The sequence below is a fragment of the Anopheles gambiae genome, chromosome X (genome assembly GCF_943734735.2).
Source record: "Anopheles gambiae chromosome X, idAnoGambNW_F1_1, whole genome shotgun sequence".
NCBI lineage: Eukaryota > Metazoa > Arthropoda > Insecta > Diptera > Culicidae > Anopheles > Anopheles gambiae.
In genome coordinates this window covers 18878438-18903104 of record NC_064600.1, presented here as the reverse complement: position 1 = coordinate 18903104, position 24667 = coordinate 18878438, and the positions used below count along the sequence as shown (strand labels likewise).

The 24667-nt window shown below is 46.2% G+C and overlaps 3 protein-coding genes across 3 annotated transcripts in view; 2 read left to right on the top strand and 1 right to left on the bottom strand.

Moving 5' to 3' along the window:
* Nucleotides 1–24667, top strand: part of LOC1270437 (fatty acid hydroxylase domain-containing protein 2) — a 428943-nt gene that overhangs the window by 144233 nt on the left and 260043 nt on the right. The gene's annotated exons all lie outside the window — the stretch shown is intronic.
* On the top strand, nucleotides 1020–10181 carry LOC1270462 (receptor-binding cancer antigen expressed on SiSo cells). The gene is made up of 4 exons (XM_309159.5): nucleotides 1020–1326; nucleotides 8332–8556; nucleotides 8683–9194; nucleotides 9275–10181. The coding sequence occupies exons 3-4, from the start codon at nucleotides 8772–8774 to the stop codon at nucleotides 9425–9427; spliced, it is 576 nt and encodes a 191-aa protein (XP_309159.3). The 5' UTR covers nucleotides 1020–1326; nucleotides 8332–8556; nucleotides 8683–8771; the 3' UTR covers nucleotides 9428–10181.
* Nucleotides 15726–23432, bottom strand: LOC1270461 (acetylcholine receptor subunit beta-like 1). The gene is made up of 6 exons (XM_309158.4): nucleotides 23314–23432; nucleotides 22137–22980; nucleotides 21856–21992; nucleotides 21622–21776; nucleotides 20486–21527; nucleotides 15726–20393 (listed from the first exon to the last, which is right to left on the bottom strand). Exons 2-6 carry the CDS (start codon nucleotides 22195–22197, stop codon nucleotides 20229–20231), a joined length of 1560 nt encoding a protein of 519 aa, XP_309158.3. The 5' UTR covers nucleotides 22198–22980; nucleotides 23314–23432; the 3' UTR covers nucleotides 15726–20228.

Sequence of the window (24667 nt, the reverse complement as noted above, 5' to 3'; positions counted from 1 at the left end):
CAGTTGTTACGACGCAAAAAAAAAAACAATGTCTTAACATTGCTTCGCATCGTAATACGCACGTGCGTGCCTACTGTGCACCCTTCGCTAAGAGAACCGAAGGTGGGAAAAGGTCGCCGGAAAGAACAAACAAAATAAAAATACAAACAAAGTAGCAAAGCGTCCGCCAACTCGGAAGGGAAACAAATGGTTTCCGAAAATCAATACACCCCTTGTGCGGTGTACCAGGCGTCAATGAGAGCGAGTGTGTGTGGTATGTTTGGGAAGCATGGTTATTGATCCGTTTCTGGCCAGTGGCGCTGTTGCTTAAAACCCAAATCCCCGACTTTCGCTGCAACGCAAATGCCAGCACGCTTCTTTTCTTCTGCTCCAAAGTCTTGTCGAAAAGACTGCCGCATTAAATCGTTCACGTCTAGGCAAGGCAGGCCCATTGGGCGGGAGATGAGACAGTGAAATTGCTTCGATCTCAAACCCGACCCGGCTGGGCGCATGATCTCGCGCCCTTCCCGTTGCTTCTACTACTGCTGCTCCTGGTCGTTATCGTATCCTGTTCCATTGCCACTGAGGCAACACTATTTTGAATCCCGAATCGACTTTGTTCTGCATTGTTCTGGTCGCTTCTTTGGAAATCGAAAGAGAGAGAGATAGAGAGAGAGAGAGAGAGAGAGAGAGAGAGAGAGAGAGAGAGAGGGGTGATTGGACATCTCGCACTGCTCTGCGTATTAATAGCGTGCTTAGTTGTATGCATGTGTGTGTATGTATAAGCCGTTGCTTTGTTTGTGTAGATGGTTTACGAAGCCCGACACCATCACTGCGCATGTGTGCACGCTCCGGTGCAGATAAGATGGAGGAGCATCGTGCGGGTTTGCCCCAAACCGATGGCCATATTTGGTTGAGAGCAGAACGCTGCTGTGCCGAACGGATGTTGCCCGGAGAGCAAACGGGAGAAAATGAGTGTGAGAGGGAGAGCGCAGATCTGCAGATCGATGAGGTGGTAGCCGCCATGCTCGTACCGTTCACTGCGACTACTCGTTGTCGGATGGTCGCGCGCTCGAGTCGCGGGCCACGCGGTTTCTTCCCCAAGCGAACCCACCACCGCCATCGCAATCAACCAAACCACCAACCACACCCAATCAAATGACCTCTGCCGCCTGGCCCGTTCCCCTGCCGGGGGTAGAACGCGTTCCCCGCGCAGCTACCAGCAGTTCAGCATCTCAGCGACGTTTACGTGGGTAAACGATACGATTGCAGCTAATTGCAGCTGGCCAGAGCAGCAGCGTGCTGTGCAATGCGACCCCCTCCGCCCACAGGCAATTGTGTGCAAAGGTGTGTGTGTTTCGTTGTACGTTGGGGGTTTTCTTAAACTGCGATCACGACGTTGGCACGCTTCCCGGAACGATCCAAATCGACTTTTAATAATACATCCACCGTAAATGTGATTGCCGACCAAGCACGGTCCGTTTGCTTCCCTTCCGCCGGACGGGTGCGTACGTAATACCCAAACCCCCCCCCCCCCCACCCCCCTCCCCTTCGTATTTAGTGATGCGCACAAGGCACCGCCCTTTTCCCGCTCGCTCCACGATTCGTCGCTGACGTAATTCCCCGCAGCATCCACTGCCAGCCACGCAAAGCCCGCCCGCGCAACGTGTCGAAAGTTTTCTCGCTTTTCCGCACGCACACGCAGCCACAACCGCTGCTGCTGCTGCTGCTGCCAGTCCTGCACGCCTGATAAGCGTTCGACGAGTCGATGGCTTTAACTGATCGGTTATCGGTATCGATTGCTTTCCAATTCGATTGATTTCCACCACTCCCGCTCCCCACCTGGGGCTGCAGCAGCGAATGCGGCGCCCTGTTCGATCGAGCAGAGCGGCAGCAGCCGTGCAGAGCGAAAAGCACAGCGCGCGCGACCCGGCCCGGGTTCATCGGCTGTCGGAGCGAACAAGTCGCTCGACGTTCGCCGGCTACCGGGAGCGCATGCTGCCGGGCGGGCTGGGCGCCGTCAGCGAGCCGCTGCCAACGGCCGTGGGAGGGAGTGCGCAGGCGCGCTCTGGCGGTGGGTCCGACGTTGGTTTTGGTGCAGGTCAAAATTCGGCTCCACCACCAGGGTAGCATGCTTACGGGCGAGCGGACGATTGACGAGGGTTTGCGCGGATGCGGATTTTCGCCGAGCACTGTGAGAAGGCGCGAGAGTGAGACGGAGCTCAGTGGGGCGTTCCCCTCCGTCCAGTGGTCAGCAACTGTTTTAGCGCGCAACACTTCGAGGTTTGATCAAACAATGCGTTACGGCAAAAAGTTGGAGCTGGTGTGACTGTGAAAATCGGGCTAAGCATTGCACAGTGAAAGAAGACCGGGATGAAAATCATTTCATATTTTTATGTGTGTTTAGAGTGTTTTTGCTTTGAACCAGAGATTTTCATTGTTAGAAAAGACCAAAAATTAGACTTCTAAGCCATTGCAAGGACAAAAAAACTCCAATATTGCAAAAAGTCATTTGCTTTCATTTTGAAGGTTAATAGTGTTTTAGGAAGGTCACTTAGTAACCTTGCCTTATTTTTAAAAAAATATTTTCAAGGGAGCTATGGCAAAAACTATAACTAAAAAAATCTAATTTATGCCTTTAACACGATGAAAATAACAGAATTTAGTATATTCGTGTTTTGCCTAGTACTACACATTGTAGAATGAATTATTATAAAACTTATGTTTAAAAGTCAAGATACACTTTTCGCGAACTTGAGAAGTTACATCATATTATGTAGTTATCAGTTTGTAAGAATTATAGGCCAACTTATTTCTTCTAGAGTAATAGAGTCTAGAGTAATAGAGTAATTTTGAAAGAGACAACAAAGAACAAAGTAAATTTAAATAGCAGGCATTTGAATTGTTATTTACAAGATCGTGAAGATGCATTTTAGCAAATTTTCAATAATCAGATTATTAGTATATAGTATAAATCACAGCTGAGATGTTAACATTATTTTGAAGCTTTTTCGTAGAGGCAAATATTAAAACAATAAGATATAGTATAAGCAATATCTAAGAATCTTGAAGAATCTTTGCGCTTTAATTATTAATACTTCGTTCTACTTAATAGTAATACGACTTTTGTTTTATTTGTGGTTTGATTTCACATATGATTTAGTTTGACACTAATATTAGAAAAATATAAATCTTTGGAAGGTCTTGCAAAATGTAAATAACAATATAAATTCACTCTGTTATGATTTTTTTTTTTTTCAATGTGGATGATACTTTATATTTCTGTCGTAATGTACTCCAAAATAGAATGTAACATCTTTCTTTAATAGAAAATAATAACATCTACTAACAACATATATTTATCCCGGTGTTCGTATGGGATACTTTCGCGTTTCGCAGTAGCTTCTTAAAGCATTCACTTCATTGATTGGAATTGCTCTTAAAACAGGAGAAGCTGGGTGTGAAGTGTTTGGCTGCTACATTACTTAAGCAAGCATTTTCTAGGATATTTACTCAGCCGTTCTGGAACGGAGAGGAAAACTCTTTATCTCTAATGTCCATCAGCATTAGAATGACCAGCCGAGCTGCTTACCAAACACTGTACTGCACGCAATCTCGCTTCTGCGCATGGGCCCCACGATGGTTCCGAGGGACTGCCAACCAAGTATTGGAAGAGCAAAACACGATAGAGCGAGAAGGGCCATTCCTCACAGCTTAGACTTTTGCTGTGCGCGCGCACCCGTCCAAATACTGGTCGGCGGAGGTGCTCTCCACTAACGTCTCAGCAGGTTTCAGGTCTCTAGCTGTTTCTTGTCGGCCGGTTGCTGCCAACTGTTTTAGACAGAGGGAGCATCGACCAGAAATGAAAAAAAACACTACTGCTTGAACCGGTTGTTACGATGGCGGCTCCACTATTAGACGAACGGTAGCGTTGGTTGGTATGGGGGAGGGAACGAGTGTGGCATCGTTGGTAGAAAACCGGTACGAATAGTTGCGGCACGTCTAGCTCCAACTAACCCTGTGCTCCTGTTGGCTGTGTAGAATCGGTTTTCTAAGCAACACGGATTAGAAAAACTATACCCCCCAATCGATGGCGTGTGGAGCAGCTGCGGGATATTATGGTGATGGTTTATAGAGCTGTCGTTAGATGCTGCTTATAATTATAACTATTAATATTTATTTGTGTAAGCTAAAACTAATCCCCACATTTAAAGTGCTTTCTTTCACTCTCCCTTTGCTCTCTTCTAATCATTGCGATAGTTGCTCAAAGCCCGCATAGTGGAACTGTGTATCGCGCCTTAGCTCTGTCCCTTACCGCACAGCATCCTAACACATTCTCTAAAAAGAGATGAACTAAACAGTCACGGCGGTATCAACGACCAACGCAACCAGCCAACGTCGTTGGTCGCAGCGACTCTTCGCATGGCTTCGTGCATTAGATACGTTACGTTAGGACAGCCTCCCCACAGGGCTGCACTCCTAGCCGAGCGAGCACATGGTCAGGTTTCTAATGCCACTTTGCTGAACCAAGATTGTGTACGTGCAGTGAACCCTTTTTTTCTTCACAAGCGTCATCCGTACTGCTCTGCTCCCCATTTGGTTTGCTGCTGTCTGGCTTCGCTACCGTCGGGCCCCGGGTTGGCGGGTTTTCTGCTCCTTCGAGCACGATCACGGTTCCAGCCCGCCGGGCCGGATTATTGCTTTCGCGAAAGCGGGGAGGGGTGTGCTGTTGCTGTGTCTGTGCGCACGGTTTTAGCTAGAAATTTCCCCAACAAGTGCGATGGACACTGTACTCGCTCGAACAGGAGCGCAGCACCGCCGGTTGCCCAGCGGAGGATACGTTTCGGTGGTTCTCCCCTGCCACGACGCGCTCGACTGACACTCGGCCCAACGACCTCCGGTGGGGGCGAACGCAAGCTCCAACGCTACCTGCACCGTCGCATGCGGTCCGGACATGCGTGGACTCGTTGAAGATCATCTGGTGCCCATTACCGGGTCCGGTGAAGGTTGCGCGATACAGCGCCGCACCACGCCCTGGTGGCGGGTGCACTGGCGAGAGCGGGAAGGCAGTTCGCATTAGCGCAACACGATTGCTGTCTCGCTCCCGCCTGCTCGAGCGTGTGGATACGGCGCGGCGAGTGTTGCAACCGTCAGGTTTGTTATTGTTTTTGTGTTTCTGATTACGTACGACTTTCAATTTCCATTTCTAAAATAAATGTAAAACAAACAAAAAGCTTCTACGACATTCGGCAAGAAGGGATAATGGATGCATTAATGTGTTTTGCACCCTTGTTCGTATAAACGGCGTTACACCCTTGTTGTGGCATAAAATGAAATATTCGGTAGCGTTCTGATGAAAAGCTAGTTTGTGCAATCTACAGCCCGAAGCTTCTCGCCTTCGTTTGTTCGTAGCAATTCGAGGCCATTTGAAACGTCACCCATCGTCTCGGTGGATGATTGCGCGCCCTTTGCCACACGCACCAGGGAGCCTACCACGGTTCCTGCGCTTTTGGTAGCATTTGCGTCAAACCAGACGTATTTGCAGCGTCGCTTTTCTCGCTCGCAAAACCGTTGTGATGAGACGCGAGTGCGTTTCCTCGAAAGGGTGTGTGCGTTTTTGAATGCGTTTTGTTTGTGGCCCAATGATTCTTGGTTGGTTTTTCCCTCCATCCGGGTGCACGTTGAATATTGAAATTAATGCTTAGTTTTATTACCGAGATTCGTTTCAAAAGAACACATTTTCGCTTAATGTTTTCGTCACGGCGAATTTGCTGTCGCGACATGTACCCGCAACGCTTATTTTCGCTGCTTAGATGTGCCGAGCGGACGCAATCTCAACTGTCACGTGCCCGCGGGCTCGCCGTTGTTCATGGCGACGTTTTCGTGCGCACCGCAACGCGCCCTGCTCGAGCTGCTGCGCTCCCGGTTGCTGGTGCGTCTAGGATAAACTTGTTCAGCAGCCGAAACGGTGCGGCGACAACTGACAGCTACGGATTTTCCTTTGTTCTCCGGCTGTCAACCGCGTCGCACACATCCCGCCGGTAGCCGGTACCGTTGGCAATGCGACAGAAAATACGACACTTGATATCGACTGCTTTGTGTGCTGCGATGAGGATGCCGTTTGCTACGACTCTGAACGATAACAGATTGCACCAGACGGAAGAGGAATGCTGTTCAGTGCTCGCCACTCTTTGTCTGCATTTTTCAAAAAGCAATTTCGAGAGCTACAATTGTTGTTCGCCCAGCTTTCGGTACATCGCTACACCACGGCTTATAAACGCCAAGCGGTTGCGCCAGTCTCCAGGGTTTCCCGCGTACGCTCCGGATACATCAACAGCAGTCGTGGCAGACTGCTGCCACATGCGCTCCTGTCGAAAAAAATAATTTGCAGCTAGACATCTAACCCAGCGCTCTAGCACCAATCGAACACAATGTATGAGATTTGATATGTTCGATTCGGTAACCAACAAATCTAACATGTCATACATACATTTTTCATGTTCGATGTCGTGTTCGATTGGTGCTAGAGCGTTGGTTAATTTGCTTCATTTCCACCAGCGAAGAAAATTTCACGGTTCAAACTGACCGTTCCGATGCCGTACAGTCTCTTTAGCGGTTTGTCTATGTCTTCACGAGGCACCTACTTCTGAATAAAGCTATTCGGTGTATTGCGCTTATTCCTAACAAATTAAATAAATGCGTATTACAAGCAAGCTAGCACAACACGAACGTAAATGGATTCAATATTTCCCGCATTCAGAGTTCTTCTTCATGCTGCCTGTTGCCAACGGTGCGTTTGAAGGCAACACCCATTCGGATCCGGTTGCCAAGCTGCTGCTGGTTTGCCGTCTGGTGTGAGTGAGCGCGAGCAGAGTGCTCTCGGCTGTCCTGCGCCCCTGTCACAGGATAAAACTCTGTCGAACGAGTCCGGCCCGGTTTCCATCCAGACGTAGCGAACTCGGCTCGCAAACCTCGAGATGTCGAACCACGACCGACGACGGCGGTTGACTTTTCGACGCCGTTGGTTCGCGGAAGAGGCCCCCGGAGAGAGGGCGCACGCAGTATCTTCGCTCCTGGTGGCGAGCGACGGGTAAAAAAACATATAGCATGCGCAGCGATCGGCACCGGCATGTGGTAAGTTCTATCGGAGGCCGGCTGCTTGCTCGCTCTTCTCGCTCGTTGCTGTACAAACGGCGCACGGTCGGTGCGGCAAGCGACAGCTTCGGCCGAGCGTGCGCTCCTGGTACGAACCGGGGCCCACTATTTGCAATCGTGATGTGGTAGACCTGCGCGCGTTTTTTTCTCTCTCCTTCGTGCGAGCTGCATCTTCCCGTACGAAATGACCGTTGCGAAGCAGCGTCGGCCGTGGTGGAAGGTTGGTTTTTACGGTTTCCCACCTGGAATGGCCTCAGTTTTTTAGCATTGTTATATCATTTAATTTTACGAGTAGTGTCAGCAGTAATTTCGAAGACAGTTTCTTATTCTTGTTTGTTACGATTCATCCGCCTGCACTGGTCGCTTTTAACTTCCCCGTCCGTTGGAAAGCGAGCTGCCAATATTGTTTTTCTCGATTTGCAATGTATTAGGATTGCAACAAATATTATAGGACGTCCCTGGTGCTGATGCTATTGATTGAGCAACTATTAAACCCCTTCACATTCTCGCAGTTTTGCAACAATGTGGCCAACAATTGTCACTATTTTTATTCTGTTATCGAATTAAAATAATAAACAAAATCATGAACATGCATTTTATTGGGTAAAATTGTCAAACTATGAATTTCAAAAACCTAGGTAACATAACTTAATTACCCTTTGATGTATGAGGTTGTCCCTTCAAATTTGTTAACAATAGACAAAAGGTAACGAATTGTAAACAACAGAGGTTGTACACAAACACATTGCAGGCAAATACGGTGCAGCATGCAAGGCATACGAATAATCCAATACGAAGAATATATTCTGACTACAATCACAGAAGAACAGTCCGAGCGCTGCTCGTTGAAAACTGTGCATGGATACTCCTTCACAGTCATGCGATTTTGAAAAACAAATTGTCGCACAAACTGATCGGGAAAAACTGTAAAGGCCTGCACGCCTAGCAGGGCAGAATTTTTAATATTGATAATACTGTTTTCATACTTGTGTTTTACATTAGAAGAAAATTGTACAAAATTTAATAATAATAATAAACTATTTATCACATTGATTGAACTAAAGTTTGAACGTTGTATTTCTTCTATCGCTATACAAACACAAACATGATCTTTTTTTTTACATACCGTTGTTATTCCTTATTCTTGTTCCAAATTGTTGTAAGAAAAAATCTAAACAACAACGAGATTTCATATAGGAATTCAAAGCCAGTGCTTCATCAGCTGTCAGCGAAAGGTACGGAGGAAGAAGAAGCCGTGTATGTGCACGAGTATGACAGATCGAGCTGTCAATCTCCCCCCCCCCCCTTCCCGCTGCTCGGGTGAAGACAAATCGGTACGTAAACATTACAGCCACCGTAAAGAGTGGATGTACAACCAGAGAAGATGGCCAGCGGGTTTTAAATGTGATTTCCCTTTTTCAAGTAAGTGCACTCCTTCCTGTTATCCAGTCAGTGAGCCATTGAGGGACATTATAAACAATGATTGTCTGACACCCTGTCGAATACCGAACCAGCTAATCCCTAGCCCGCTTGCTCTGGCCCTTTTAGGTTGTCTTTACACATTACACCGATCCACACACTGCCCTTGGTCGGTCCGTGACCGGAAGTTGACTGCCCTGCAGACAGGAGTGTGAGCGATGATCACAGAGCTGGTGATGAACCGGATCCGGCAACTGCTGCTAGCGATAGTGGGCGTGCTGAAGCGGGCGATGTGTTGTTTTGCCCGCCGCCGAAAGCTGTCCGCGAGCGAGTGCGAGGTGCTGAGCGCGGTCAGCGTCGACCGGTATCCGGCCGGTGGCCGCACCACAGCCGGCGGCAAAAACGTCCCCGAGAAGGACTGGAACTCGTGGGACGATTCGCCCCGCACGGTCGAGGAGCACATCGAGCGGTACAGGGAAACGCTGGCCCAGCCGCCGTCCCCGACCGAGCCGCAGCCGGAGGTAGACTACTTTCAGGACATGGCGCCGCAGATCTCCTCCCAGCCGAAGGTGTGCATCGCGACCGAAACCGAGCCGACCGACTTTAGCCGTCTGGTGGCCAAAATTGACATTCCTGTTGTGGTAAGCGGATCTGCGCTCGAGCTGCAGAAAATTGGAACCATTTCGATAATTGTATTCTCCCTATCGTATTCATATAATAGAACGAGCTAGAAGACTGGAACGAGGGCGAGCGGAGTGGTTGGGACGATGCGGACGAAACGACCACCAAACAGTTGATACGGGAAACGAGGAAAGAGCTGCGAGCCCAGCGGCATCAGCAGAATCGGCACCAGCTCGAATCGTCCTACGCATGATGGGTTTAGCAATTTCCCTGCCCAGCCAACGACTACGTGTACAGAAAGAAAGAGAGAGAGAGAGAGAAGGAAAAAGAGAGAGAGAGATAGAGAGAGAGAGAAGAGAGAAAGCGACGCACGATACCACTCGCCTCACCCTTACAAGATATGGCTTACTTTTGACCTTCCTTCTGGTTCCTTTTGCCGATCTTACGAAAAGGAAACGAGGCATTGATCTACACTCCAAAAGTGTTTCCTCCCTTTTTTCCTCTTTCCCTAATTTTAACAGAGCTTACTGGCAACGATTGCTGGGTAAGAAGTCAAATCGACACCCTGGCGTGGTACGCATATTGAACCTCCAGCGATAATCCGTCAAAAGATGTGGCAAACCAAAAACTGATTGTTTATTTTTGTATTATCATTAGTTGGAAACATTTTGAAGAATTAATTTTAATCGAATGTGTTATTCATAGGCTGGAACAGTCAGATCCATTCGTTCTAGCTGAGCGAATGGGATGAATGTCTAGTTTGAGCTACGTGTGTGACTTAGCTACAACAACAAAAGACGATAGAGAAAACAAGTCCCATTGTGTTATTCTTTATCCTTGTCTGCACGAAAACCAAACTCCCTGTTCTGAAGAGAATACGGAATCCATCCGCGGTTCGCTCGGGAGGACAAGTAGATTGGGAACCTGTGTGTCTGGCCGGTTACCGCAGAGATAAGGACTATTCAATGTAAATTAAAATGTATTAAACAAAATGAAAAGTGACACAATCGCATTCGTTTTCTGATTATGCTGATTAGTCTTACAAAAACTCCCGTGATATGAGGTGTATGCGTTCCCGAGGCATTAGCGTAACTCGACTATCCGTGTATGTCGAATTTCACGTTTTTCAGCTATATATAGGTGCATACCGGAGCTGGCTGCCGAGCTCTTCAAGATGGGGCAGGAGAGGCTTATCGTCGAAATGCATCAGCTGATCGTGAATATCTGGGAACATGAATATCAGGAGTAGAAGCTGGGTGTCATCCATCTAGTCTACAAAAAGGACGACAGGCTGGATTGCTCGACCTTCGAGCTAGCATAGTACTTTATGCCGCCATTAAGATCCTATCCCAGATCATGTTCAGCAGACTTGCGCCCCTTGCTACAGATATTGTCGGCAGCTACCATGCTGGGTTTGTCGGAGGCAAACCCACCATCGACCAAAATTTCACTCTGTGGTAAATCCTCCAGAAGTATTGAGAGCGTCAGATCCATACACACCACCTGTTCATCGACTTGATGGCGGCCTACGACACCATAGACCGGAATGAGCTATGGAACATCATGCAGCGGTACAACTTCCCTGGGAAGTTAATCCGGCTGTTAGAGGCCATCATGAATGGGGTGGATTGGATCCCACAGGGGTCTGAGAAAAGGTGACGAACTCTCTTGTCTGCTCTTCAACATCGCGCTGGAAGGTGTCATTCGAAGGGCGGACTATACAACGACATCCAAGGCACGATCCTCTACCGGTCTCTCCAATTTCTTGGCTTCGCAGATGACATCGACATCATGGGCAGGACAACAGCAAAGGTGTGTGAGGCGTACACCTGACTCAAACGCAAAGCAGCAAGAATTGGATTGAGAATCAATGCGACGAAGAGGAAATACCTGCTTGCCGGTGACTCAGACCATCTGGGAAGCAGTGTATTAGCTGACGGTGACAATCTCGAGGTAGTAAAGGAGTTCTGCTATCTCGGGACGGTCGTTACTTCGGACAACGACGCCAGCAGCGAAATCCGGAGACACATTTTGCAGAGAAAATATGAGATATATCGCACATTGACCCGGTGGTTCACGAGTCCTGGACCATCCGAGAGGAGGATGCAAACGCTCTGGGCGTGTTTGAGCGACGCATCTTACGGACCATCTTTGATGGTGTGTTTAAGCTTGGATCGTGGAGGAGAAGGATGAACCACGAGCTTGCTGAGCTGTACGGAGAACCGAGCATCCTAACGGTGGCGATGGCTGAGACATATAAGAGGATGCCGGCGATCCTCAGGTCGGCATAACGTACAGAGGAGCACAGCGAGCTCGATGTATGGATCAGGTAAAGCGAGTCCTGTCGCAGATCAGGTGCCTACATGGATGGGAGGCTGCAGTCTGGGACCGAGCATCCTGGAGAATGATTGTTTACCGGGCAATGTAACATCGACGAGCTCTATTGTGAGCAGGGCAACAAGAAGAGAGTGAGGTGCATAACGGATATTTTTGATTAAAATTAATAATTTTATACACTTCCACTTTCCGGAACCAACGGAATTGCAGATGAACTAGTCAAGAACGGAGGTGCATGACTAGAAAATGAGATTCATCAAATTGTTACTGAGGTGTGGGATAGCGAATCGATGCCTTGTGATTGGAATCTCGGCATTATCTACCCCATATACAAGAAGAGAGACAGGTTGGACTGCAACAACTACAGGGGTATTACGGTGTTGAATACCGCCTTTAAAATATTCTCCCTGATCCTTCAGGGTCGCCTTGTCCCGCACGTCGAAGAGATAGTCGGAAACTATCAAAGAGCATTCCGAAACGGAAAATCAACCACTGATCAGATCTTCACCATGTGGCAGATCATGGAGAAGATGGCAGAATACAGATACGACACATACCATCTCTTCATTGACTTCAAAGCCGCATATGATAGCATAGCCAGTGTAAAACTGTACGACGCTATGAGATCTTTTGGAATCCTGGCCAAACTGATAAGACTAGCTGGAATGACTATACCCAGTGCTGCAAAATGTCATGAGTATCACGAGATTTTAACCAACAAAAACAATGAACATATCCGTGGTAGCGAATGCTCATTGCTGATGGTCAATAAAAGTGCGCCATGACATGCTGAACACGACATGTGAATTCTTGAGTCCAACGCGATACTCTGACTGACAAGAGCTGGTATCGCGAAAGAATTGGTTTAAAATTAACAGTCGTTAAAAATTAACCAGAGTCGTTAAAAATTGCTAGAATTTGGCATCGCGAACGCATTGAGTTCATTTGTTAATTTTAACGACTGGTCCTACGCCGTCGTTAAACAAACGACTGTCAAGAGCGTATGCGATACAAATTAACAGTCGTTTAATTATACTGCTCGAATTTTTTCCCTGTGTTTGCCTATATGCGATATCGAGCAGTCGTTAACTGTTTTGACGGTCGTTTATTTTAACAGGAATGAACAACAAATGAACTCGGTTAAACCAAAATGAACTTTAAACGACTGTTAAAAAGAGTTCATTTATTCGCGATGCCGGCTAAGCTTAGCTTAATGCCGGTGCAAGCATTAGCTGGCATCGCGAAAGAATTGGTTTAAAATTAACAGTCGTTAAAAATTAACCAGAGTCGTTAAAAATTGCTAGAATTTGGCATCGCGAACGCATTGAGTTCATTTGTTAATTTTAACGACTGGTCCTATGCCGTCGTTAAACAAACGACTGTCAAGAGCGTATGCGATACAAATTAACAGTCGTTTAATTATACTGCTCGATGCTTTTCCTCGTGTTTGCCTATATGCGATATCGAGCAGTCGTTAACTGTTTTGACGGTCGTTTATTTTAACAGGAATGAACAACAAATGAACCCGGTTAAACCAAAATGAACTTTAAACGACTGTTAAAAAGAGTTCATTTATTCGCGATGCACGAGCTCTACTGCGAAGATCAGAGGCGAGCCTCAAACAGTTGGTGCGACCATCGCATGCTTGGTGACATTGTGTGCAACCAACTCGTGTTCAATCACTTGTTCGCGACATTTGCAGTCGGTGATCATCGCGATGGTCACGGGAGATATGCATTGCGTGCGAGTGGTTCCAAGAACCACGGATGATTTTGTTTCAGCAAGAATTTGTCATGACTATAGCCGGCATCGCGAATAAATGAACTCTTTTTAACAGTCGTTTAAAGTTCATTTTGGTTTAACCGAGTTCATTTGTTGTTCATTCCTGTTAAAATAAACGACCGTCAAAACAGTTAACGACTGCTCGATATCGCATATAGGCAAACACGGGGAAAAAATTCGAGCAGTATAATTAAACGACTGTTAATTTATATCGCATACGCTCTTGACAGTCGTTTGTTTAACGGCGGCATAGGACCAGTCGTTAAAATTAACAAATGAACTCAATGCGTTCGCGATGCCAAATTCTAGCAATTTTTAACGACTCTGGTTAATTTTTAACGACTGTTAATTTTAAACCAATTCTTTCGCGATACCAGCTTATGTCAGTGACATTTTGCAAAATTTATCACAGCAAAAAAAAAGTCGTGATATAGTGACTGACCAAGCGATGGTCGCAAACATGTCATGAACATGTATTAGTCACACCAACCGTTCTGAGTATCACCTCTGATTGTCACAATTGAGTACGTGACGCTGATATGGATTTTGTTTCAGTCAGATTTTTGTATGACATTGATAGTGACATTTTGCAGCACTGACTATACCCAACGTCACTTGCCAGGTGAAAGTGGATGGGAAACGCTCAGGACCTTTTGCTACCACCAAAGTGCGGCAGCGGGATGGGCTTGCCTGTCCAACAGATAGATGAACGCACTTTTGAAGTGGTCCCTCAATTCACCTTTCTTGGGCAAAGGTCAGCAACAAATATAGCATGATAACTGAGCTGCATGCAAGGATGATGGCTGCCAACCGGTCTTTCTACAGCCTGAAAAATTAGTTCACCTCAAAGAACCTGTCACGACGGACGAAGCTGGGACTATATAGTACTTATACAGTACCAGTACTCACGTATGCCTCTGAGACATGGGCACTGTCCAAATCTGATGAAACCCTTCTGGCCGCATTCGAGAGGAAGATGCTCAGAAGGATACTTGGCCTCGTATGTGTGGAAGGACAATGGAGGAGCCGATATAATGACGAGCTATATGAGATGTACGGCGACCTCACTGTCGTACAGCGTATTAAGCTCGCCAGGCTCCGGTGGGCTGGCCATGTTGTACGCATGGAAACGGACGACCCGTAAAGTCTTTTTGGGCCGTCCACAAGGACAGAGAAGGTATGGTAGGCTCAAACTAGGGAGGCAAGGTGGCTGAGGTGGCGTGGAGGCGTCCGCCATTAAGGCCGGAATAACGGACTAGCAGACGAAGGCGCGAGGCCGTGAGCGGTGTCGGACACTCCTGAGGCAGACCAAGATCGCAAAGCGTAGCGGCGGATAAGTAAGTAAGTAAGTAACTCTATGCAAGACTACAAATAGTCATCTCTGGCTGTGTATACTCTTTCTAGTCTTGGCATCTTCAAAACCTGCTGTGATCCGTATGAAAACAGCCAGCGACTATCTAGCGATCAACTCTTTGTTTTGGAAAAGATGTAGACATTCCGCATGTCATGCTCCATGTACTCAACGACTTTCACAAACTTGATCAAAGCTGCAACGATCGAAGCGGTTGTCAAACGTGAAATAAAATGATGGTTTACCATATTTTACGCATTACTTTTGCATTAGAGCGACAATTTTTCGAACGATTGTTATTGTTATCACTCTTTTGTTTCATTGTCGTTGTAATGTGTAACGCTGTGTAGCGTTGTCGTACCTCATTCGTTCTCAAGATAATCACTGAGCTTCAGATACATGGCTGTGCGGGGAGCAAAGCCGTCATACGAATTCATATATTGCGGCGCAAGAAGTGTTAAAAATCTGGGTAACCTTTACATGGAAAATTCTACCCATTTGATCATTTGCTTATCAATTTGGTTATATACATTCATACATTGATTTCAAATCTATTATCTTTTTGTAAAAATCAATTTCTGGGTGCACACAAAGAATTCGAAAGAGTGTGAATAATGGATTTTCATGTTACTTTGCGTGAGCTGATCGAAAATGTTTCTGGTCGAACAATATTTTCAGCATCTCAGTCAAAAAAGTCTAAGAGCTCATTAATTTTCCATACTTTTTTAACCTTTAATTTCTTTCTGATCGTAGAGATTTTACTAAAAACATTCATGAAATTTTCAAGCTTCTTTACAAATCTACGATCGTAGAAAACTTTCCGGTGAGTACAGAATAAGCACTTATTATTCCACACACTTTCAAGAAACTAACGTTTTACGTAGATAATTTTAAACGCTCCTGACCCCTTCTAGTTTAACGAGGCGTCAACTTCTAAAACTGTGAACTCAGCGTTGAACAAAACGTTGATAGGCGATTTTTTCATTCTTCAAGCACGTCTTAATTGAAGGGTCTAGTGTGTTTCGAGCAGATGTGAAGAATAAACACACAAGAAAAATAAATAAATAAAAAAGACGCCAAAATTACCAAAACACGAGTTTGTTAAAATTATCCACTATTTGTTGTTTTTCTGCAATTGTTTCATTAAAAATGTGTATCCAATACAATATATTTTACTCGTAATGTTCGATAATTGAATCAGCAACCTACGTAAACATATGCAAACGTGCACCGAATGTCCTGTGCTGCTTTTCCCGGAGGTTAAGGGCTGCAAACGGATGTCGATTTCGTTTTGTTGTGGTGTGTTTTGTTTGTTTTTGCTGTAAGACTTATCTCGATTTTTTCTTCTGATTACTGACACAAATGGCACACCCACACACACTGAGAGGAGACACGCTCACTCGTGCATTCAAATGTATCCTTGTAATTTTCATTGTATTGCCTCGGATAGTATCAAATTGTCGTGGCTCCTTTTTTCTGGATTTGCTTAATGTATTACGTACTTTTTTAAATGTAATTTTCTTGTTGTTCTGATCTATTTTTCTTCAACGTTTCGTGCACGAGTATGTGTGCGTGTGTGTGTTGGCCAGGTCAGCAAATTTGTTGGATTAATGTGCAGAAACGTGTCAGAGCCGGCCGGCATACATATTGAAATACTTATTTCGCTTTTGTTTGTTGCTGCTAGCGTGTTTGCGATGAGCAGGAAGAAGATTACGACCGGTGAAGCCATATTGGTTTTTGATTGCTTTATAATAGCTGCTGGAAGTATTGGTTAAGAACCACAGAGCACAAAACGTGTTGCAGGCAGAAACAGAAACTCAGTGCCATTTTTTTCATTTTCAATTCCACTTTCATCTCTTACTGTTCCTGGATATAAACGTGTATGAGAACGAAAATAAAACATGCTTCATCCAAATTTCCACCGTATCAGAATAATTATGTTTAGCTAACGCGCTGTGTCAAAGTTTCGCTTTGACAATTACATTTTCAATTTTACTATTGAGTAAGTAGACTTTTTGACCGGTTTCACTGTGTTGTTATTTCTTTTCTCTCCGCACCGTTGTGCTTTATGGCTGCTGTTGTTTCCGTTTCCCTATGTTGTTTTTCAACCAGCTCGATTGTTTGTTTATTTTTGCTTGACCGTCTTCAATTTTGTCTTAAGTTTTGTCTTTAGTACCATACTTGATTTATTTTTTACGTTCTTTCTATTACACATTCCGGTATGCATTCTAACGTTTTGTGTTTAGTTCATTTTCAGAAATGCTTAACATAGTTTACACGTAAACCTCCGTCGTTTTACACGCTTTCGCTCGTTGCTCTATTATTTACTAAATTATTGTGAATTGTATATCACGCGCTTTCTTTTGCAAATGTCATGGGTTTTTGGGTGCATATTTGTGTTCGGGTTTGTTTTCTGTCAAACTCCTTTGTTTTTGTTTTGATTTTTTGCGCTCATTGTTAGTGCACAAACCAAAATAATGGATGTTGTTCGAATTTTTGAGCTTCATTATCTTATTTTCAACTTTTGTTGCAGGTTGTGAATTATTTTCTTCTTTTTTTCCTCTATTTAGCTCGCACCCTTACCAAGGTTTAGCGTATTGTTTGTGTGTGTGTTTTTTTTAATGTTTTGTTTTATTTATTTGTTCGTTTTTTTTGTTTGTTTGTTAGGTTATAGAAAACATTCATGCAATATTACCCTAGGACTTTGTTCCGAAGAACTGGTACTTGCTTCGGCATCATCTATATGCGGCTCCTCTTTCATATTTTTCTCTGCCATACACACGGTTTCACAGTTTTCCTTCCTCAGTTATTTCCGGTTACGACGTAATGCATTGCTATTTTATAAGGGTCCTATGTTATGTTATAAGTTGCTGTTCGTATAAGGGGTTTGGTTTGATGTATACGTAATACGCGTAATGAGTAATGAGTGTAATTTGCTTTCCGTTTGCAGTTGTATATGTGTGGTTTGTAGGTTGTTTGTTCTTATTTGCTTACTTGTTTGGCTTTCCGATCTGCGTTGTCTGGGCACCTCCACTCTAGTGTTTGGTTTACGATAATGTTATGTTTTTCGTTTCGTACATAAACGTTAGTTGAAAATGTACTAGGGATGTATAGACGATAATAAAATACTCGTTTGTGTGTGTTTTTGTTGTTGTTGTTGTTGTTGTTTGTCTCGTGAGTCGGTTTCCCGTACACAGTAGACAGGTTAACTTACAAATTTGTTTCTGTGCGCGTCTTTGCTTTTGTTTAATTAGATACAATTGCTTATAGGTTATTAGTTCAACTGATAGGATAGTGTTTTTTTAGTATTCTTCACACGCTCTCTCCTTTTCTCCATCTATTCGCTAACTTCGAACAACATGACAGATATATAAAAAGAACAAAACCAATCATCCTTGCTCGTTACCATTATTAACATCGGAAACAAAGCTCTTTCTTGTTATGTCCCGTGGAGACACAACATATTTCTTCTTGTCCTCTATTCCTCCTACCGGCCACAAGTTGCCGTTTTGCTAATAATGCCATCGGTGCCAAGGGCGTCACAGAAAACAAGACACACACACACACACATTAAATAGTCTTTTGCTTTTTTTTTGTTTTGTTATTGTTATCCAACTTATCAGTTTAAACACGACGTTTTTTTGTTAGTTAGTTTTGTTTTATAGAAATTGCAGTTGACTAGCTTTTACTCGTTTCTTCCATTTATCCTCAATGTGGGTACAGCTCCACAACATTGAAGAGTTACAGGGGAAAAGGGGAATCCTGCTATTTTTCGCGAAACACGTATTGCCTTTTGGTTTAGCCTATCGCTTTTTCGCTCTGCCTCGCTCTCCAGTTTTCTTGCACTTTCTTTAATTAAACGTGCCAACATTCGAATAGTTATAGTTTTGCTACTCTCCTTATAGATGTATCCCCATTTCTTCCCTCCGTTGGATCGTACGTTAACGAATAGGTAATATTGAGCTACTTAAAGATTATTCGATATAAAAAAATTAACAGTCAACGACCTTGGCAAATTGCTTCCCCTTTTAATACTCTGATTGAAGCATTGTTGTCCTCTTCATTCATCTCTCTTTCTCTTCCCTCCTTTTTCACTCTACCCCCCCTTTCTCTCTCTCTCTCTCTCTCTCTCTCTCTCTCTCTTCTCTCTCTCTCTCTCTCCTCTTTATTCCTTTCTCTATTTAACTATCTCTCTCTTACTCGAATGAGCTACATATTGGCGTTTCGGCAGAGTGTTATACCAATTTGACGACTGTCCTTTGTCGTTAGTGGTTGATTAGCAAACCTGCAGACGCTATTTTCCGCCAAGCTGTACAACAAACACTACATGTGTATGTGCGATCGTGTAACTGTGTAAAGTGTAGGGTTAATGCTGCTGGATGAACATGTGTGTGGCTGCTGCTGCTTATGACGGTAAAAGTTCCTTTCTTATTGTTTGCTATAATGGTTGTGCAGCGTTTCTTAACTTATTCTGCTTCTCCCTCCCCTTTCTCTCTCTCTCTCCCTCTCTCTCTTTCTCTTTATCTGTCTATCTCTTTCTCTCTCTTGCTCTATTTATTTCTTTTTTATCTTTTTCAGGTTTTCCGGATTTCTCTCATCTTCTCTCTATCTGTCACATAAAACAAGTACAAGAATTGCTTCAATTCGACGGTAAGCAACGTTTGGGCAGGCAGCACACTGTCTAGCAGCAACGAGATGGCGAATACTATTGCTTCCCCAATTACCCGCATGTTGGTTATTGCAATTAAACGATAAGGTAGTATCTACAGAAACTTAACGTTTGGCTGGCGCAACTCTGATGTGTATTGGCTATTGTGGTACCAGTGTTGACCGGCTTTCATTCGTTATCTCTCTCTTCCTCTCTCTTCCCCCCCTCTCTCTCTCTCTCTCTCTCTCTCTCTCTCTCTCTTTCTTTCTTTCTCTCTCTCTTTCTCTTTCTCTCTCTCTCTCTCTCTCTCTCTCTCTCGCTCTATATTTCTCTTCGTCGCTCTCTTGCTTATGTCTTCCTTACTGGCAATTAATGGGGTAAACGATGTCTAGGCAACTATTTAACGAACCTGTCAAAATGCATTGCGATTGTTGATTTTTTCCTTCTTCTTGCTTTTCTATGGTTGCGGGAACCGTGCCTCACCGCGAGTGTGAACTAGACAAATTGCACCTTATATACTTATCAGGCACTGGACCGATGACTATCTGTCCGAAATAGCGAAGTAGTTGAACGTGGGCCTGCCATCCGATGGAGTGCTGTTTGATCGAGGATTGTGCGTACGGGTATATGACTCACCCTAAAAAATGAACTATTGCTGAAAGGGAGGGTACCGCATTCGAGACCACTCTCGAGCCGGAAGCGCGGCCAACAGCGCTTCTTCGTTTCAGCCATGCCACATTGTGCACTTGGAGGTTACAGTTGTATGTGTTCTATGCGTGTCTGTATGTGTGTGTGTGTGTGTGTGTGTGTGTGTGTGTGTGTGTGTGTGTGTGTGTGTGTGTGTGTGTGTGTGTGTGTGTGTGTGTGTGTGTGTGTGTGTGTGTGTGTGTGTGTGTGTGTGCATTTGTGTGGTTGTTGGATGCTTGCCCCTATCCTTTACTTGCCACGGTAGATCTCGATGATGCGGTCCTGATCGACGTACTCGAAGATGTGCGGCGCATCCATCAGTATACCGACCGTACCGGCCGTGGTGACGATGAAGAAAATGTAAAGCTGCAACCGATCGATCACCATCGCGACGTACTTCCAATCCTCCCGTGTCTGCATCGAGATCGAGAGAAAAGTCAAGCTATCAGTAGGCTTCTAGTTCTTGCAAAAATAATGCGATCCTCCCACATTCCCCTCCCACCTACCTGTATGTACAGATCTTCGTTGCGCAGATGCTCGGCTATGAACTCGACTGCCTCGGTCGCCTTGCTAGCCTCGGGCGACAGCAAGATTGAGTCAGAGCTTTCGCTCTCCCGGCGGCAGCTATCCGCGCCGATCCCGAGATCGCCACTGTTCAGCTTCCGGTTCATCTTGCAGTTCGGATGGTGCAGATCGGACAGCTCCATCACCTCCATCTTCGACTGCTTCGCGCCGAGCGCACTAATGTGCTTCGGTATCTCGGCGGGCGATCCATACGACGGGTGGGTGTGCGGCTGCGGCGGCACGCTCATGCCCGGCATCTCCATCATCCAGCGCAGGCGCGTCTTGCGCGGGCGCTTCATCAGCAGCATCGCGGGCAGATAGTGCAGAAAGACGGACCGGATCCACATCGGCATCCGGTGCGTGCGCGGACCGCGGAAGTTCCAGTTGATGATGATCACCGTCACCAGGATCGAGACCGTGTTCATGATAAAGGTGAACAGCAGATACTTGGCGATCAGTGGCAGCACCAGCGAGGTGGGTGGCAAAATTTTCGAAACCAGCAACAGAAACACAACCAGTGACAGGAGAATGCTGATGCCGAGCGTCACCTTTTCACCCGCCTCGGCAGGCAGGTAGAAGACGAGCACGCACAAGAACGAGATCAGCACGGTGGGCAGTATCAAGTTGACCGTGTAGAAGAGTGTCTTGCGCCGGATAATGATGTAAAATGTGATGTCCGTCTCGGTCGGATTGCCCTCGTACACGTTGAGGTAGGCGGGCACTTCGATAATGTCCCACGTTCCCGACTTCCAGTAGTCGGACAGGTCGACGAAGTTCTTGTTGTTGTAGAGGGCTAGCGACACCTGATCACCGTTGAACGTCCACGAACCGAACTTCATGATGCAGGTCTGCTGGTCGAACGGGAAGTAGGTGACGTCGATCGTGCAAGAGCTTTGATAGATGGCGGGCGGTACCCACAGTACCTCACCGTTCGGGTAGATCAGCACGTTTGATTTGTAGCGCACCTCGTAGTTACCATCGGCACTATCGGGAAAGGTTAAAGGGAGAAAGGAGAGTGTTCTGTTAACTTGTATGTTTGAGGATCGGCAGCGGTGCACCGGGCGTGCAGTGATCGTACTTGTTGAACAGCACAATGTCCGGCTTCCAGACCTTGTCTGGGGGCAGCCGCAGTACCCCGATGCCGCCGTAATCAGCCTCGTCCCATTGCAGCTGATAGTCGCTCCACACCAACCGCAACCACACGTTCGATTTCATAATCTGATTCTTCTCGTTCTGGATGGAAGATATAAGAGACAGATAGTCAGACTGGAGGTCAGTTTGAAGGAGTCCGTTTGCAGTTGCCATTACATACCACGTTAATCAGCTGCACGAAGGCGAGTCCGAACCGCACGTCCACCTTCTGTGTCATGTTTTGTACCGGGCGAATGAGCTTGTTGTAACCGCGAAACAGGTCACGCACCAGCCGTTCCTCGTCCTCCGAACATGACCCTGGTTGTCGCGTGGATGCATTTGTTACAAGACACAAGGGTGATGAAAATATGGGTTAGTTTGATGGAGCATCGCAACAAAGAAGTTGTACGTCTGGAGAAGGCAGACACACCTTTGGGACCCTAAGCTTCGTGTCAAACTTACCCATCCCTAGATACTGCTGCAGCGCTAACAGCACCGACAGGATTAGCACACTCGGACGCATCTTGCCCGCAATGTGATACCCGTTTCTTCCGATTACTGCACAACGTCACGCCACGTCACGAGGGCCAACGCCTCACCGCTCGTGTGCTGCTGTACCCCAGCGCCTCAACTTTCCAACGAGTTACTGGCGTGCCAGAGCAGCTAGCAGTACCTTCTACACACTGCAGCACCACCTCCACCAGGTGTTTCACACGCTCTGGAACGACGACGAGGACGACTACGGCTAATCGCGGAAAGGATCGCCGTGCGACATTACCGAATCGCACCAGGTATCGCACTAACACGCGAGTGCGTGTGCACTCCCGAACGTGCACGAGTGTGTGTGACGTTGAAGAGAGAGAGATAGAAGTGTGGATGTGGTGGGATGGGTTGGGTTGGGGTAAGGAAAATACCACAGCGAGGAAACGCCTTTCCTCACCCACTGCCAGTAGAGATGGATGGGAAGAGGGAGATGAAGGGAAGGCACCTACGCGGTGTACTTTACTCAGTTAGCTGGACATGGCGTGATGAATGGGGGGCAGATTCACATACACACACATGCACGCACTGTCACTCACCGACAAATCCCTCTTTTGTGTTCACGCTATCACGTTATCGCGAATTGCTGTGAATTTCCTCTAAACTGCGGGGCACTCCTTTATCTGTGAACGAAACACTGCCGCCACTACCACATATACGCGTGCGGCAAACACACGCACCTTCAGTGCTGCAGATCCTTGCGTGCTGCGTGCGTGCTGGTAGAGTGGTAGTAGTGTGCTAGCACGCTCGCTCTCGCTACTGCCGCCTGTAAAATTTGTTGTGGTTTTGTTTTTTTTTACAAGAACAAGAGAACACGGGTAGCTTTAGTGCAATCGAGCAACGCGCAAACTGTTGTGCAAATAATAGTTTATCGATTTCCTTAACACCACAAACGCACAAACACACCTCCGTGTGTACGTATTGCGTTCGTGTGTGTTTGTGGGTTAAAGTTTACACATGAGAATGCGCGAGACGTTTTGGAGGATTTTGGGGATGTGATAGACGAGGAGCAAATGAGTAAGAGAGAGAGAGAGAAAGAAAGAGAGGGAGAGATGGAGAAAGGAAGGAAAAGGAGAGAGGAAGAGAGCACACAACTTACCGCGGGCCGTCGTCCAGTTGGGGCGATGATTTTGGGGCAAGGCTACCCTGTATGGCAGAGCTGCTGCCGCTGTTGCTGATAACAACGCAAGCTGCTGACTGCTAACCATGCCATGGTAGTGCGAGGCCGCCTTATGGGGTTTTCGGATGAGTTCGTGGATCATTCGTCTCCCTCCATCCCTGCCCACTTGGCAAGAGAGCGCGCATCCTCGGTGGAGATGGGCGCATGTCAGTTGGAATTCTCGGGCGGAAACTAGAGCATCTCGCTCGGGATGCTGGAAACTCGCTCGCCCCGAATGTCCTTCGTATAAGCATGCGCATGCGCTGCAGATTGGGTGTCGAATATATTCTGTTCACCTCTCGGTAGTGTACACGCTGGATTTATCTTGCTCCAACTCTCTTTCCTTCTTTCTTTCGCTTTCCGTCTCTTTCTGATCGCCGAACAGGTGGACCATTCTTATCTGATGTGAGAGTTTTTTTGTTGTTGGTGTGCTCAGCATACTCTCGCAGCATCCAACAAAAAAAAGAGAACAAAAAACCCATCAAGAACCGTAGCCTATCCTTCCTTCCTTACCGGTCGAGGGTTTGATTGAAAAGCGAGTTATTTATTCTACCTCCTTGGCTTGGTGGTGTGAAATTTTCCCAATGCCACAGAGAAAGGACACCACTCCCTGGGGCAGTGTCCAATCGTTTACTATCGGAATGCCACTTTGGTCGATAATCATCAATGTAAGCAAAATGCAGACACACAAAATGCAAGAATGTTTAAACGCTTAGCCCAAGGGTAGATGGTTGCCGCAAGAAAGATCGCCTGGATGGCTATGTATGAAGACAATCTCCATGAACCGCAACAAAAAAAATCACCATTTTACTATCTGAACGAAAATTAAAAGAAAAAAAGGTAACATGTAGACGTTAATGATTCGTCATACGAGTTGAACTTAACAACACGCCTGTCATGGGTTCAAGCCCCGAATAGACCGTGTCCCCATATCGTAGGACTGACTATCCTGCTATGGTAATAAATAAGTCACTGAAAGCCAAACCCACTAGAGCTATAGGCCCAGTGGCGGATCTAACGGTAGGCGGACTAGGCGGTGGCCTGGGGCCCCGCTGATTTAGGTGCCCCGTAGATCGCCATTCTATAGTATGCCGTATGAAGGGTGGCTGTTGGGGCCCCGAGGCTGGCGAATCATTTGCACCCCCCCCCCCCCCCCCTCCCGTCAGCAAAAATTATAGAACCTGTGACTGATGATCGAAGGGGCCCCTGACGGTGTACTGTTCAACATTCCAACAGCAAGTTTAGTGCCACTCAGTGGATTTTCTCAATAAATTTCCACCGCATGGCAAGCAAA

Bases quoted from the DNA above. Each gene is read 5' to 3' on its own strand.
- LOC1270462 (XM_309159.5), top strand. From the start codon at position 8,772: ATGATCACAGAGCTGGTGATGAACCGGATCCGGCAACTGCTGCTAGCG. The intron at 9,195-9,274 runs GTAAGCGGATCT...TTCATATAATAG, and splicing joins AAATTGACATTCCTGTTGTG to AACGAGCTAGAAGACTGGAA.
- LOC1270461 (XM_309158.4), bottom strand. From the start codon at position 22,197: ATGCGTCCGAGTGTGCTAATCCTGTCGGTGCTGTTAGCGCTGCAGCAG. The intron at 21,777-21,855 runs GTATGTAATGGC...TCTTCCATCCAG, and splicing joins TCGTGCAGCTGATTAACGTG to AACGAGAAGAATCAGATTAT. The intron at 21,528-21,621 runs GTACGATCACTG...CTTTCCCGATAG, and splicing joins GACATTGTGCTGTTCAACAA to TGCCGATGGTAACTACGAGG.